At 37.8% G+C, this 15979-nt stretch overlaps 1 protein-coding gene across 4 annotated transcripts in view; it reads right to left on the reverse strand.

The window, feature by feature from the left end:
* Nucleotides 1–15979, reverse strand: part of LOC115214036 (sodium-dependent multivitamin transporter-like) — a 124953-nt gene that overhangs the window by 22817 nt on the left and 86157 nt on the right. For all 4 annotated transcript variants that reach the window (XM_029783057.2, XM_036504861.1, XM_029783058.2 and 1 more), the window contains exon 5: nucleotides 7784–7851. In XM_029783057.2, the coding sequence (XP_029638917.1) occupies nucleotides 7784–7851 (68 nt within the window). The remainder of the gene's footprint in view (nucleotides 1–7783; nucleotides 7852–15979) is intronic.

The following is a 15979-nucleotide window of genomic DNA, read 5'->3' on the forward strand; positions in this document are numbered from 1 at the left end:
GGAATTACACCACCGCTGTTTAGCCCTAGGAAGCATCGAACGCTTCCTGTCGGCTTTGACACATTTCCTGTGTCCTTATATTTGTGAAGGGGAGGCAAGCACCCCCACCAGCCAAGATTCACACCTGAGGACATGCATGTTTCTGGGTCTTAACCCGTCATCAGCCCAGGATAGGTGCTTGCCTCCCCTTCACAAATATAAGGACACAGGAAATGTGTCAAAGCCGACAGGAAGCGTTCGATGCTTCCTAGGGCTAAACAGCGGTGGTGTAATTCCCTTACAGGACTGTCACGTTAGGTTGACAGTATACAACCACTCTATCGCTCCACCACCGTTCATGTCTCTTTGAGACATTTAGAAATTTAATATTTCTAATGAAGGAGAGTATATTTAGGATTAAACAAGAAGTTTGTTTATCTTAATTTTGAAAAATAAACGAAGTATAAAAAAAAGCACATCATTTATGAGATGACCCAATAACTTATAGCCCTGATAGATGTTATTGTTTAGTCCCAGGTCAGCTTAACCTTTTAACATTTTAACTGACCATATCTGACCAAAATATTCTGTTTAAAGTTAAAACTGATCAGATCCAACCTTTCAAACCTACCCTACAATATCGTTCTAAAAATATACAAACACATCATTGAAATCTTGAAGCTTCAAGATAATGCATGATTAATTAAAAACAATGTGAGTAAATAAGCAATTAATTGGCCAAAGAAATCTGAATGCTAAAGAGTTAAATCAACTAAACCTTATGATAAAACTTTTTCTAGCAATAACCATCTCATTTTTATTTTAAAATATGTATTTAAGATTACACTATCTAACATGTCCTTTCATTCTTCTTAGGGAATGATTCGAGGGAGATTCGGTCTCTATTTCTAGCAGGTTGAATGGTCACAAAGAGACTTCCTCATTGGCTCGACAGTCGTAGTAAAAAGACAGAACAGCCTTACAACTGATAAGATATTGATTCCACACACATGCACGCACGTGCACACACACACACACACACACAGAGGAGGACACGTGGCTGTTTGGTAAGAAGTTTGTTTCCTAGTATAACCCTCAGCTGACCATAGGATTGTGAGTAGATTTGGTAGAGGGAAACTGAAAGATGCCAATATGTGTGTGTGTGTACACATACACACACACATTGTGAGAGTGAAGTACCGTGTAATTATTTATCTTAAGCAATTCTAAATCTTTCCTATCATTCGATGTGATTAGCCAGAAACTGGATTATATTGATGTACATATAAGGTACTTGCCCAAATTCCAAATCCTTATTTCTTTTACGTTATATATATGTGTATATATATATGTGTGTGTGTCCTTGTTTTGGCATCACGTAGTAGTTGTAAATAATTGCCACTGTCAGACAAGCAATGTCATTCATTTCTACTATCCTCAAGAATATGTCTCGAGAAATATTACCTTGCTTGGAAACAGGTGAAGGTTGGTGACAGGCAGGGTGTCTGGTTGCAGAAAATCTGCTTCAAATAAACTCTATTTGACTCATAGAAGCATGGAAAAGGGATGCTAAATGATGATGATGATGATGATGATGATGATGATGATATATAGTAGTGAAGGCTGTTTTCAAAATGTTCAACCTCATGGAAAAGAAAATAAAAAAACTGAGATGAATTGGGATATGTTGTGTGTGTATGTATGTATGTATGTATATATATATATATATGTATGTATGTATGCTGTGTGTGTATGTATATATATACATATGTATATATGCTCTGTGTGTATGTATATGAATATATAATATATGTATGTATATATGCTGTGTGTATGCATATATATACATAATCTTTTACTTATTTTAGGCATTTGACAGTGGCCATACTGGAGCACTGCCTAAAAGGGTTTTAGTTGAAGAAATTGACCCCAAGACTCATTCTTTGTAAACCTAGCACTTATTCTATTTTGCTGAACAGCTAAGTTATAAGGACATAAACACACCAGCATTGGTTGTCAAGCGATGGCAGTGGGGACAAATGCAGACACAGACATGAAAACACGCACACACAAACACACAACAGGTTTCTTTCAGTTTCCATCAACCAAATCCACCCACAAGGCTTTGGTTGGGCCAAGGCTATTGTAGAAGACACTTGCCCAAAGTGTCATGAAGTGAGACTGAACCTGGAACCATGTGATAGCGAAGCAAGCTTCTTACCACACAGCCACACCTGCACCTATATGTGTGTGTATGTGTGTAGTGGTGGGTGCACGTGCATATGTATATGATGATGATGATGATTGCCTTATCTAGTCAGATGATAGCCATCTCATGTACAAACTGATTGTTCTGATTTACTTTCATCCTTGCATATGCATGGATAGGACTTTATGCCATGCATCCATTGCCATAGGATTTTATATTGTACAAAACAGATCAAGAAATGATAGCAAGGTGTCTGTATGTGATTAGATTTAAGTGACAAAAACTTCTGCAATACTTTTGCCAATCTCTTGGTCATCACAGTAAGTTCCAGACTGGTACTATTTTGACTGCAAGTTTTATGCCAGAGTATCTTTCTCCTGTGGAGGTGCAATGGCCCAGTGGTTAGGGCAGTGGACTCGCGGTCGGAGAATCGCGGTTTCGATTCCCATACTGGGCGTTGTGTGTGTTTATTGAGTGTAAACACCTAAAAGCTCCACGAGGCTCCGGCAGGGGGTGGTGGTAACCCCTGTTGTACTCTTTTGCCACAACTTTCTCTCACTCTCTCTTCTTGTTTCTTGAGTAACGCTGCAATGGACTGGTGTCCCGTCCAGCTGGCGGTGGGGCACATATGTCACAGAAACCGGGAAACTGGGCCCACGAGCCTGGCTAGGCTTGAAAAGGGCGACGTTTTTTATCTTTCTCCTAGAAGGGCTACCTCCCCAACGTTTTTTTTTTTAAATGGAAGCCTCCTCTACCATTGGGAAATCTATTAAACACATAGATGGGACTCTGACAGGTTCTATTGTTCTGGGTCAGAACAAACTTGGGAGCAATGGTAACTAAGAGGTCACTCCATGGTCCTAACAATTCCAGAATTCATTGTTATAGGACTTTATAAAATGCAAAAGAGATTAAGAATGATAACAATCAAGAAGTGATAGCAATACATCTGTACAACATTGGATTTAAGTGACAAAAGTTTCTTATTTCTTTATTGCCTACAAGGGGCTAAACATAGAAGGGACAAACAAATGGATTAAGTCGATTACATCGAATCCAGCACGTAACTGGTACTTAATTTATCGGCGCCGAAAGGATGAAAGGCAAAGTCGACCTCGGTGGAATTTGAATGTAACGGCAGACGAAATACCTATTTCTTTACTACCCACAAGGGGCTAAACACAGAAAGGACAAACAAGGACAGACAAACGGATTAAGTCGATTATATTGAGCCCAGTGCATAACTGGTACTTATTTAATCGACCCCGAAAGGATGAAAGGCAAAGTCGACCTTGGTGGAAACTCAGAATGTAACGGCAGACGAAATACCGCTAAGCATTTCGCCCAGCGTGCTAACGTTTCTACCAGCTCACCACCTTCAGTGACAAAAGCTTCTGCAACACTATTACCAATCTCTTGGTCACCATTGTAGGTTCCAGACTGTTATTATTTTGACTACAGGTTTTATGCCAGAGTATCTTTCTCCTAGAAAAGTTACCACCCCCACTGGTTTATTAAGAATAATGGAAGCCTCCTCTACTGCTGGGAAATCTATTAACCCCTTACCCAACAATTATTTTGAAAATAAATGTATTTTTTCAGACATATTTTTTAATTGTTTTATTTTACTATGTTTTGAATGGTGATTTCGAGGTATATTTCAAACCTTATTTATTATGAATTTTAATTCAATAATATTGATTTTAAATTACCGCTTTGGGCAGAAACGAGTTAACCCGTTTTTAGACGAAGGAACTCGTTTGCTGTCGATTTTGGCGAGTCTATCTTTTGACGAGTTAACTTGTCAGAGATAGAAAAAAACGACTTCGGTCAAAACGCATATATTCGTTTCTGCCGGGTAAGGGGTTAAACACATAAATGGGACTGACAGGTGCTACTGTTCTGGGCCAGAACAGACTTTGGAGTAATGGCAATTAAAGGGTGATTCCATGCTTCTGACAACTCCAGAATTCTTGAACTGGAGCCCCACCATGAGATGTAGTTTAATATCATACCCAGAGCAAATTCACTCAAGGTGAGACTGAAGCCAAAACTATGTAATGGTTGTGAAGAAAACTTCTTAATAACACAGCCAGGTCTATCACTAATATTTGGAAGAAAAAGGAAAATGGATAAAAATCTAACAGGTTTAAACAATAAATCTCCAAGTGTAAATATTCTACAAGGCATGCAGTATTGTAAAATCTATTTCAGATTTCACAACAAAGAAATTTTATACAACTACTTCTTAGACTTCAATTATATAAAATGCAGTTCTTTTTTTTTCCTGCTTAAAGCATAAACTTTAAATGGAAACAATCAATAAGCTTAACAGCAAAAGAAGTAAGAAAAACAATTGCCAAAAATGACATTAAACAATTCCATTATGCCGACAGAACTGAAAATCAATAGTTGAGTTAGTGTTAACATGATTAATGTAGCTGTCGTTAAAAAGCTAACTAGATATAAATATAGTAGTAGTAATGGTAGTGGTGGTAGCTATAGCAGTAGTAGTGGTGGTGGTGGTGGTGGTGATTTTTGATTTAGGCACAAGGCTTAGAATTTTGAGGGGACAAGGTTAGTTGATTCTGTTGACTCCATTACGTGACTGGTTACTATATTTTTTATCAATGCCAAAAGGATGAAAGGCAAAGTTGACCTCAAGCAGGATTTGAACTCAGAATGTAAAGAGTCAGAAAAAATACCACAATGCATTTTTCCAATGCTCTAATAATTCTTATTTCTTTATTGCCCACATGGGGCTAAACATAGAGGGGACAAACAAGGAAAGAAAAAAGGGATTAAGTCAATTACATCGACCCCAGTGCGTAGCTAGTACTTAATTTATTGACCCCGAAAGGATGAAAGGCAAAGTCGAATTTGAACTCAGAACGAAACGGCAGATGAAATACCTATTTCTTTACTACCCACAAGGGGCTAAACACAGAGAGGACAAACAAAGACAGACAAATGGATTAAGTCGATTATATCGACCCCAGTGCGTAACTGGTATTTAATTTATCAACCCCGAAAGGATGAAAGACAAAGTTGATCTTGGCGGAATTTGAACTCAGAATGTAGCAGCAGACGAAATACCGCTAAGCATTTCGCCCAGCGTGCTAATGTTTCTGCCAGCTTGCAGCAGACGAAATACTGCCCAGCATTTCTCCTGGTGTGCTAACAATTCTTCTAGCTTGCTGTCTTAGTAATAATAATAATAACAATAATAATGGGATTTTACAATCCAATGTGACTCCTAATTAATGCTTGGAGACCAGATATTGTTGTGGTAGATAAAAGAAGAAAGGAAACAAAGATTATAGATATTGCAGTACCTGGGGATGCATACATAAGTGACAAAAAACTAGAAAAGATTGAAAAGTATAGGCTACTAAAAAGCGAAATTGCAAGAATAAGGACTATGAGGAGAGCATCTGTCATTCCAGTAGTTGTAGGGGCATTCAGAGCATTAGCATCCAAGTTTGAGAAATATGTCAGAGAAATTGGAATTGACATGAGAGCAGAGCAAGCCTCAAAATCTGCTCTGTTGGGGACAGATAGGATTTTGAGATTGGTACTTGGATGTTGAATGTCTCCCATGATAATTAACAACTAAGTATAAAGCTTATAATGTGTGGAAAGAGACCCTGTAAGACCTCTGACAGCAGGCTGTTGTCCTCTCCCACAGAATCAACCAGAGCAAACAAGACCGAGCACTCTTAGAAGTAAAACGATAATAATTATAATAATAGTTTCAAATTTTGGCACAAGGCCACCAGCATTTTTGGAGGGGAGGGGCTGTCGTTTACATTGACTGTAGTGTTCAACTAGTACATATTTTATCAACCCTGAAAGGATGAAAGGCAAAGCTGACCTTGAGGGAATTTGAACTCAGAATGTAAGGATGGACGAAATACTGCTAAGCATTATGCCCAGCGTGCTAATGATTCTACCAGCTTGCTGCCTTAATATTAATAATAATAATAATAATAATAATGATCCTTTCTACTATAGGTACAAGGATTGAAATTTTGGGAGAGGGGGTAAGTCAGTTACATTGACCCTAGTACTTGACTCCGAGAGGATAAAAGGCAAAGTTGACTTCAGCAGAATTTGAACTCAGAACACAAAGACAGACAAAATGCTGCTAAGCATTTTACCCGGTGCAGTAACGATTCTGCAGTTTGCTGCCTTAGTAGTAGTAGTAGTAGTAGTAGTAGTAATAATAATAATAATTAGTTTCTTTATTGGCCACAAGTGCTGAACACAAATAAAATTATTATTAATAATAATAATAATAATAATAATAATAATAATAATAATAATAATAATAATAATAAATGCCCTGATGCAGTACCAGGCAGTGGCTCTCATGGCTTCTCATCTTAACTGATTGGAAGTGTTATCATGTACATTGTTTTGTCTTGGTATAAAAGATGGGCTACAGCAAATATTCTGCTCAATACCACAGATTTGCTTGTCAGTTGTTTGACGAGCATGTCCCTTAGTGGCTGACGATATGTGCATCTCTGATCACGAGCAGAAGTAGTGGGGGAGCATCATAGCCATGTGTTGAGAGGGATTCTTTGGGGTTTGAATAGTTCACCTCTGGAAACATGGGTGGTTCTTTCAACATCCTTAAACAACCCTTATTCAGGGACCGTTTGAGCGGGATGGGCTACTCAACCTGAAGAAAATTCTAACTGGGCCCCACCTGCAAGGTTATGTGCTGTTTATCTTGATATGAAATTACCATGTCGCGCACATATGGTTGTGATGCATGTGCCTGGTGTACCTTTATCAGACGGGTAGTCATGATGGGTATATTGGGCTTTGTATATTTTACCCCAGTGTCACTTTGATGGCATGAACTGCTCTCTCACTCAATAATAATAATAATAATAATAATAATAGATGGAGTACAATGCCCTGATGGAGTACCATGCCCTGATGGAGTACCGATGCCCTGATGGAGTACCAGACAGTGGCTCTCATGGCTTCTCATCTTAACTGATTGGAAGTGTTATCATGTACATTGTTTTGTCTTGGTATAAAAGATGGGCTACAGCAAATATTCTGCTCAATACCACAGATTTGCTTGTCAGTTGTTTGACCGTAACCAGTTGATCATGTCCCTTAGTGGCTGACAATATGTGCATCTCTGATCACGAGCAGAAGTAGTGGGGGAGCATCATAGCCATATGTTGAGAGGGATTCTTTGGGGTTTGAATAATTCACCTCTGGAAACATGGGTCTTTTGTTCAACAACCCCTATTCAAGGACCTTTTGAGCAGGCTGGGCTACTCGACCTGAAGAAAATTCTAACTGGGCCCCACCTACATGTGCTGTTTATCTTGATATGAGATCACCATGTCGCTCACATATGGTTGTGATGCATGTGCCTAGTGTACCCTTATCAGACGGGTAGTCATGATGGGTATATTGGGCTTCGTATATTTTACCCCAGTGTCACTTTGATGGCATGCACTGCTCTCACACTCAATAATAACAATAATAATAATAATAATAATAATAATAATAATAATAATAATAATGATGATGATGATGATGATGATGATGGAAAATTTTACTCACTAATGCTGTGTACAAGGAACAGATCAAACCAATGGATATTATGGATACTGTTGAATCTTTTTTGAGAACTAGAAAATAATGGATCAAAATAAACACAAATTTTAAAACAAATGAAATAAAAAAAACAAATGAAAATCAAAATAAACACAAATTTTAAAACAACAAACGAAATAAAATAAACAAAGGAAAATAGTACACACCCAGCTAATATTGTACATATGTTTGAAATTGTTGATACCAATATTTGCATAGAACGACAGTTGTATGCCATCATTTCCTCCAACTATGTAACCCTTTTGATACCAACTCATCTGAAACTGCCCCTGGTTCTATGATACAAAACCCCATTTTAAAGAGGTAACATTTATCCCCACTTAAACATGGATATTCTGTTACTATACTGCGATAGTTATCAAGAGAGAAATTATCTCATTTTTTTTTTTCTTGTTTCAGCTCAGAGCTGCGGCCATGCTGATACACCGCCGTTAAAAGAAAGACATTCCTATGCCGGGAATCGAATCTGGGCCGCCTGGGTGAAAGCCAGGAATCCTAACCACTAGACTTGTTGGCTTTTTGGTGCAAAATGCATTCTTGTTTACATTGAGAGCAGAAAGATAAATAGTGATATAAACAAGAGAACATTTTGTATCAAAAGCCTATATGAGAGTTTCTCTCATGGGACCTACCACAGTATAGTTTGTCCTAACAGAACATCCACATTTAAGTGGGAATAAATATTACATCTTGGCAGTAATACAGCCTCTGTCACTAACGTACATGTTTTAACAAGCTCACTTGTTAATTGTGACACCGGTGCCTGTTCTGGTATTGTTTTTCTATATGTCACTGGTGGAGAGATGAGTTGTTGCCAGCTCTAGTGGTTGATCGTCCATCATTGACAAGACCAAGGAAGGCTGAAATTATGTGATCTGTTGGTCTCAGCACTGAAGGTGCAAGGATTTATCTCCCTGCTAACAATATAAATAAGGGTGCATTTTGCACCAAAGCCTCTGTCGCTAATTTATATTCCTCAATTTAAGATGGTCTTAATTAAAATCTTCTGTCAGAATTTCCTGTTACTTTGTGTTATAAATAGCAGCTAAATATTCTTTGCTTCTTTATGAACATGGGCTGAAATTTGAGGGAAGTGGGTTGTCAATTACAACAGCCAATTCCAGTACTTGAATGGTGCTTATTTTATCGACCCCTGAAAGGATGAAAGCCATAGCTGACCGTGACAGAATTTGAACTCAGAACATAACGATGGACAAAATATTGCAAAGCATTTTTGTCCAGATTGGTAACAATTCTGACAGCTTGCTGCCTTACAGCAGCTTAATAATGACAAAGGCATGATTGAGACCATGCTGAAGTACCACTTTACTCTTTTACTTGTTTCAGTCATTTGACTGTGGCCATGCTGGGGCACCGCCTTTAGTTGATCGAGCAAATCAACCCCAGGAATTATTCTTTGTAAGCCTAGTACTTATTCTATCGGTCTCTTTTGCTGAACCACCAAGTTACGGGGACATGAACACACCAGCATTGGTTGTTAAGCGATGTTGGAGGGACAAAAACAGACATATACACACACACACACACATATATATATATACATATATACGACGGGCTTCTTTCAGTTTCTGTCTACCAAATCCACTCACAAGGCTTTGGTTGGTCCGAGACTATAGTAGAAGACACTTGCCCAAGGTGCCATGCAGTGGGACTGAACCCAGAACCATGTGGTTCGTAAGCAAGCTATTTACCACACAGCTACTCCTACGCCTATAAGAATTTGAGGAATTTTAGTTAAATGAATCAACTCCCCCACCAATACTCATTATTTTTTTAAGCTTGATATTTATTCTTCGGTCTCTGTGGCTGAACCACTAAGTTATGGGGGATGTAAGCATGTAAGCAGAACAACACTGGTTGTCAAGCAGTGGTGGGACACACACAATGGGATTCTTTCAGTTTCTATCTAGCTAACTCACTCAGCTTGAGGTTATAGCAGAAGACACTTGCCTAAGGTGTCATGCAGTAGGACTGAACCTAGAATCATGTTGTTGGGAAGCAAACTTCCAACCACACACCTACGCCTGCACCCAATAAAATTTTCCTTATTTTCAAAATTAATTGCAACACAGACTGTGGCGTTTCAACAGAAATATGTTTCAATTCATTTTGAAAATTATGAAAAACCAACATTACTCCTGCTCCACAAATCTTTGCAACAGAATTTTTCATGAAGGAATTCCACACTTCTGACTTTTTTTTTTTTGAGTTAGACTGTGAAAGAAAATGGTTTAGTTTGGAACAGGCATTGGTTTCCTTTTCCAAGGAGTGAATTGCAGGACACACAGTTCAACATCAGGCTGGCTGCACAACTAAAAAAGAACTGAAGGTCATGGCATTTAGAAAGTCCAGTGGGCTGCATTTGGTCCATGACTTGTTTAGGGATTCAAAGGCTGATATCATTGATTTGGATAATAGCAAGTTTGAACATCTTTAGGCAAACGTCTACAGAGAAAAAGAAAAAAAGGTGTGGCTGTGTGGTAAGAAGCTGGCTTCCTAACCACATGGTACAGTAATGCCTCACTTTATGAGGACCCACTTTACAAAACCCCAGGTTTATGAGTTTTTATTTTTCAGCTCACTTTTGTATGGTGAACTGAAATTTTTCAAGCACAAGATTAAAATTTTTAATGAAGTGCAAATGTTTCTACTACCATTACAAATGCTTCTGTGTGTTACCGAGAAATTTATAAGATTCTTCCCAGCAGACAACTCTAGACTTGTTTTTTAAAAAGAAATCTACTAGTCTGTCTGTGAGTGCTTGTGAATCAGCAATCACATCTACAAGTGATGGTGAGCACAAATCTAGTGCAAGTGAAATCGATTCAGAAAACAATTATAATAATAATATTTTTTATTATAAATCATCTTGACATTCTTTTTACATTACATAGAATATTCTTTACATTCTACTGTTGTTTTATTGCCATTTATTTACAAGTTTTATAAATTTTATAGGTAAAATATTTTCCCCAGGAATGAATTACGATTTATAACATTGCTACAATGGGAAATTATTGCTGTTTTATGAGGTTTTGCTTCATGAGTGGTCTCCAGGAACAAATTCTTTTCTACTCTAGGCACAAAGCCTGAAATTTTGGGGAAGGGGGCCACTTGATTAGACTGATCCCAGTACACAACTGGTATTTAATTTATTGACCCTGAAAGGATGAAAGGCAAAGTTGACCTTGGCAGAATCTGAACTCAGAACGTAAAGACAGATGAAATACCTATTTCTTTACTACCCCACAAGGGGCTAAACACAGAGGGGACAAACAAGGACAGACAAACGGATTAAGTTTATTATATCGACCCCAGTGTGTAACGGGTACTTATTTAATCGATCCCAAAAGGATGAAAGGCAAAGTCGACCTCGGCAGAATTTGAACTCAGAACGTAACGGCAGATGAAATACTGCTAAGCATTTCACCCGGCATGCTATCGTTTCTGCCATTTCGCTTTAATTTGTCTGTAGGAACAAATTAACTCATATAACGAGACATTACTATACTTGACTGGTTTTTATTTTATCAACCCCACAAAGAGGAGAGGCAAAGTTGACATCAGCGAAATCTGAAATGCAGCTAAGCATTCTATCTGGGTTGCTAACGATTCTACCAGCTGACCACATTAATAATGATAATGGCTTCAAATTTTGGCATATGGACACCAATTTCTGAGGAAGGATAAATCGATTACATCGACCCTAGTGCATAACTGGTACAGTGGAATTTGAACTCAGAATGTGAGGAAGAATGAAATGTTGCTAAGCATTTTGCCTGGGGTGCTATCAATTCTGCCAGCTCACTACATTAATAATAATAATGATGGTCACTCCTGCCAATTTCAATGAATGAATGTTTGAAGAAAGGGATTTAAAAATCCTGGCAGCTGACCTGGCAGACACCCATAAAATTATCAACCATCGCACAAACAATAACACTGAGCACCTCTTCAAACTCCACCCATCTAACACCCGTGGACATATTTACAAAGTAAGAAAACAGCACAGCTCCCATGACTTCAGGAAACATTTTTTCACACTGAGAGTTGCTGAAGCGTGGAACAAACTGCTGGCATCGGTTGTTAGTTGTCGGAGCACTGCATCCTTCAAGACTTCCATGCTTCCTGAGATTCGCCAACACTACACTTGATTTTCTCCCCTCCATACACACACAAGCATGTTCACTTTCCAGACATTTCTACATTACTGCATGTACTTTATATGCACTTTCTGACAAGTTGTGGTGCACCTGAGCACTGTATACAATAATTTCATTATTATTATTTTTTTTTTAAAAAAAAGAAAAAAATGGATTAAGAATATAAGAAGCTGCATCTATTTGTGTTGGATGTGTTAATGTAATGTGAATCCAGGTGTGGATTTTGCTATTGAAGTGACAATAATAATAATAACTTGTCAAAAATGCGTATAAAGCATATGCAGTAATGTACAAATGTCTGGGAAGTGAACAGTGTATGAGTCAGATACATGCTTGCGTGTGTATGGAGGGGAGAAAATCAGGTGTAGTGTTGGCGAATCTCAGGAAGCATGGAAGTTTTGAAGGATGCAGTGCTCCAACAACTAACAACTGATGCCGGCAGTTTGTTCCATGCTTCAGCAACTCTCAGCATGAAAAAATGTTTCCGAAAGTCATGGGAACTGTGCTGTTTTCTGATTTTGTAAACATGTCCATGGGTGTTAGACAGGTGGAGTTTGAAAAGGTGCTCAGAGTTATTGTTATTGCAAAATAAAATTCTTGTATTGTTCTATTGCTTGGCAGTTTCCGTCTGCAGAGTAAAAGAATAATGTTACTTATTTTTCCCATACACATTAACACACACACAAAATATATATGTATATATGCTTATGTATGCCTTATAAGTGGAGGCGCAATGACCCAGTGGTTAGGCAGCGAACTCGCAGTAGGAGGATCGCGGTTTCGATTCCCAGACCGGGCGTCGTGTGTGTTTATTGAGCGAAAACACCTAAAAGCTCTATGAAGCTCTGACAGGGGATGGTGGCGACCCCTGTTGTACTCTTTTGTCCCAACTTTCTCTCACTCTTGCTTCCTGTTTCTAGAGTAACGTTGCGATGGACTAGCATCCCGTCCAGCTTGGGGGAACACATACGCCACAGAAATCGGGAAACCGGGGCCTATGAGCCTGGCTAGGCTTGAAAATAAAAATAAATGCCTTATAAAGTATGTGTGTACGCATTATTTAGAAATAAGATAGAAGTGAAGATAACAGGATATATACGTGTATTTTAAAGTTATTATTACAGCTCTTTCGTGATGTAATTTCTTCAGTTTAAACGTACAACTTCAGATTAAGTCAATTCGGCAAGTCCTAAATATTTCATAATCAGAAAATAAATGATACAAGGGACATAACTCTACCCTATGTGGACCAAATTTATAACGACTGATCTATTATCTCCCCGTTGTATTCATTCCGAACTTCCTTATTCTCTATTAGTTTAAATTTTTGAATCTCCCTTCTGCAATAAAATTCGAAAGATGATTAGGCTTTTAGTAAATGTTTGAAAAAAAGTGTAAAGGGTTAATTAAGGAAATTACATAAAAATATAAACCTTTAACTGTTCATTTCGGCGAACATAAGTTGAAATTTCTCCGTTTTGGGGATTTTTCCAGATTATTTTTTCACGTTGCTCTTGGAAATGAACTGGAGTAGCTTTTTAACAAAAAAAAAAATTTTTTCGAAAAATGTTTTCTTTTTCACACCTGACAAATTTTGGTCGGTTTTGTGGGCACTATGCACGGTGATTTTTTCAGGCAGTATGCACATAAAAATTACAGGGGTAGTCTTTTCAGTTAAACCCTACACCCCACCAAAAAGAAACTAAATATTTTCAGACAAAAAGGCGTGTGATCGAAGGGAGATTTGGCTGTTGCTTCTAGCATATCCCATGACCACCTTCCTCGTTTCTTTCCTCACCCTGACAAGTATTGATGTTTTTCAATATTTTCTTCCTACTAAAATCATAAACTCATTTATGCTATCAAAAAAAACTTATTTTAAAAGTTTATAATTTTATCAACACTAAATCACTTCGGTTATAGGATATGCAAGAAACAACAATTAAATTTTCCCTTTAATCACATCTTTTCTTTCTTTCTTGTTTCTTTTTACTTGTTTCAGTCATTTTGACTGCGGCCATGCTGGAGCACCGTCTTTAATCGAGCAACTCGACCCCGGGACTTATTCTTTTGTAAGCCCAGTACTTATTCTATCGGTCTCTTTTGCCGAACCGCTATGTTACGGGGACATAAACACACCAGCATCGGTTGTCAAGCAATGCTAGGGGAACAAACACAGACACACAAACATACACGCATATATATATATATATATATATATATATATATATATATATATATATATATATATATATATATATATATATATATATATACATATATACGACGGGCTTCTTTCAGTTTCCGTCTACCAAATCCACTCACAAGGCTTTGGTCGGCCCGAGGCTATAGTGGAAGACACTTACCCAAGGTGCCACGCAGTGGGACTGAACCCAGAACCATGTGGTTGGTAAACAAGCTACTTACCACACAGCCACTCCTGCGCCTAAAAAGGCTAAAAATATTTCCTTTTTTTTCTTTTTCTTTTTTTTTTTACTGAAAAGGCTTCTCTAGTTTTTAAATGCATAATGTCTCAAAAAATAATTTTGTGTAGTGCCTACGAAATCGACCGAAATAGGTCTGGAGAGGGGAAGATGGGAGTGGGGGAGGTTGACCCCACCCTCCCACCATTTTTTGAAACATTTAATTTTCTCTATTTACATTATTTACAATTGACGGATATTTGTCCTCCTCTCTCTTGTTGTTAACACAATGTTTCGGCTGATACCCTCCAGCCTTCATCAGGTGTCTTGGGGAAATTTGGAACCTGGGTTCTTATTCCTAAGGTATTTTTCGATGTTGTTATTATTATTATTATTATTAGTATTATTCATGTTGCTACCTGGAATCGAACTCGGAATCTTGCGGTTAGTAGCCTGCGCTCTTAACCACTATGCCATATGCCCGTAGGGGTTAATAATAATAATAATAATAATAATGATAATAATAATAATAATAATAATAATGATAGTAATAATAATAATAATAATAATAATAACAACATCGAAAAAATACCTTAGGAATGAGAACCCAGGTTTGAAATTTCCCCAACACACCTGATGAAGGCTGGAGGGTATATCAGCCAAAACGTTGTGTTAACAACAAACAAGATGAGGACAAATATCCGTCAATTGTAAACAATGTAAATAATGTACATAATTCCTCATCTCTTAAATATAGAATTGAAATTTCATTTTGTTAAAAAGATGCTCCAGATCTTTTCCAAAGGCACCATGAAATAAAATCTGAATAATCCCCATCAAAAATGGAGAAGTTCCAATATATGTGGGCCACCTATTGCTGACATCTGCCTTGATTACTTCACAGAAGGTAAAATACTTAGCTCAGTCACACCCATTCTATGTTTCTCATGGAGCTGCATTGCTTTATCTTGCCCAGGATATTTATCGTCTGGAAACTGTTCAGCAACATGCAACCAAGAGAATATCCTCCATCAGGCATTTGCCATATTCTGAACGCCTTACTTCCCTGGGCATGGATACATTGAAACTTCGACGTCTGGTAGCTGACTTGGCAGACACCCATAAAATTATTAACCATCTTACTAACAATAACTCTGAGCACCTTTTCAAACTCCACCTGTCTAACACCCGTGGACATGTTTACAAAATCAGAAAAACAGCACAGCTTCCATGACTTTCAGAAACATTTTTTCACGCTAAGAGTTGCTGAAGCATGGAACAAACTGCTGGCATCAGTAGTTAGTTGTTGGAGCACTGCATCCTTCAAAACTTCCATGCTTCCTGAGATTTCTCTGAGGGAGCTGTTGAAGTACAAAGGTCACTAACATGGGAGAACCTCTCTCTATATATATATATAAAATATATAAATTATTGTTGTTGTCTTTGAGTTCTTTCATTATTAGACTTTGTGATGAAAAACTACAAGGGGCATTGAGGAAGCTTTTACCTAGTTGTTCAGCTGGATTAATCATCAT

The sequence above is a fragment of the Octopus sinensis genome, linkage group LG7 (assembly GCF_006345805.1).
Source record: "Octopus sinensis linkage group LG7, ASM634580v1, whole genome shotgun sequence".
NCBI lineage: Eukaryota > Metazoa > Mollusca > Cephalopoda > Octopoda > Octopodidae > Octopus > Octopus sinensis.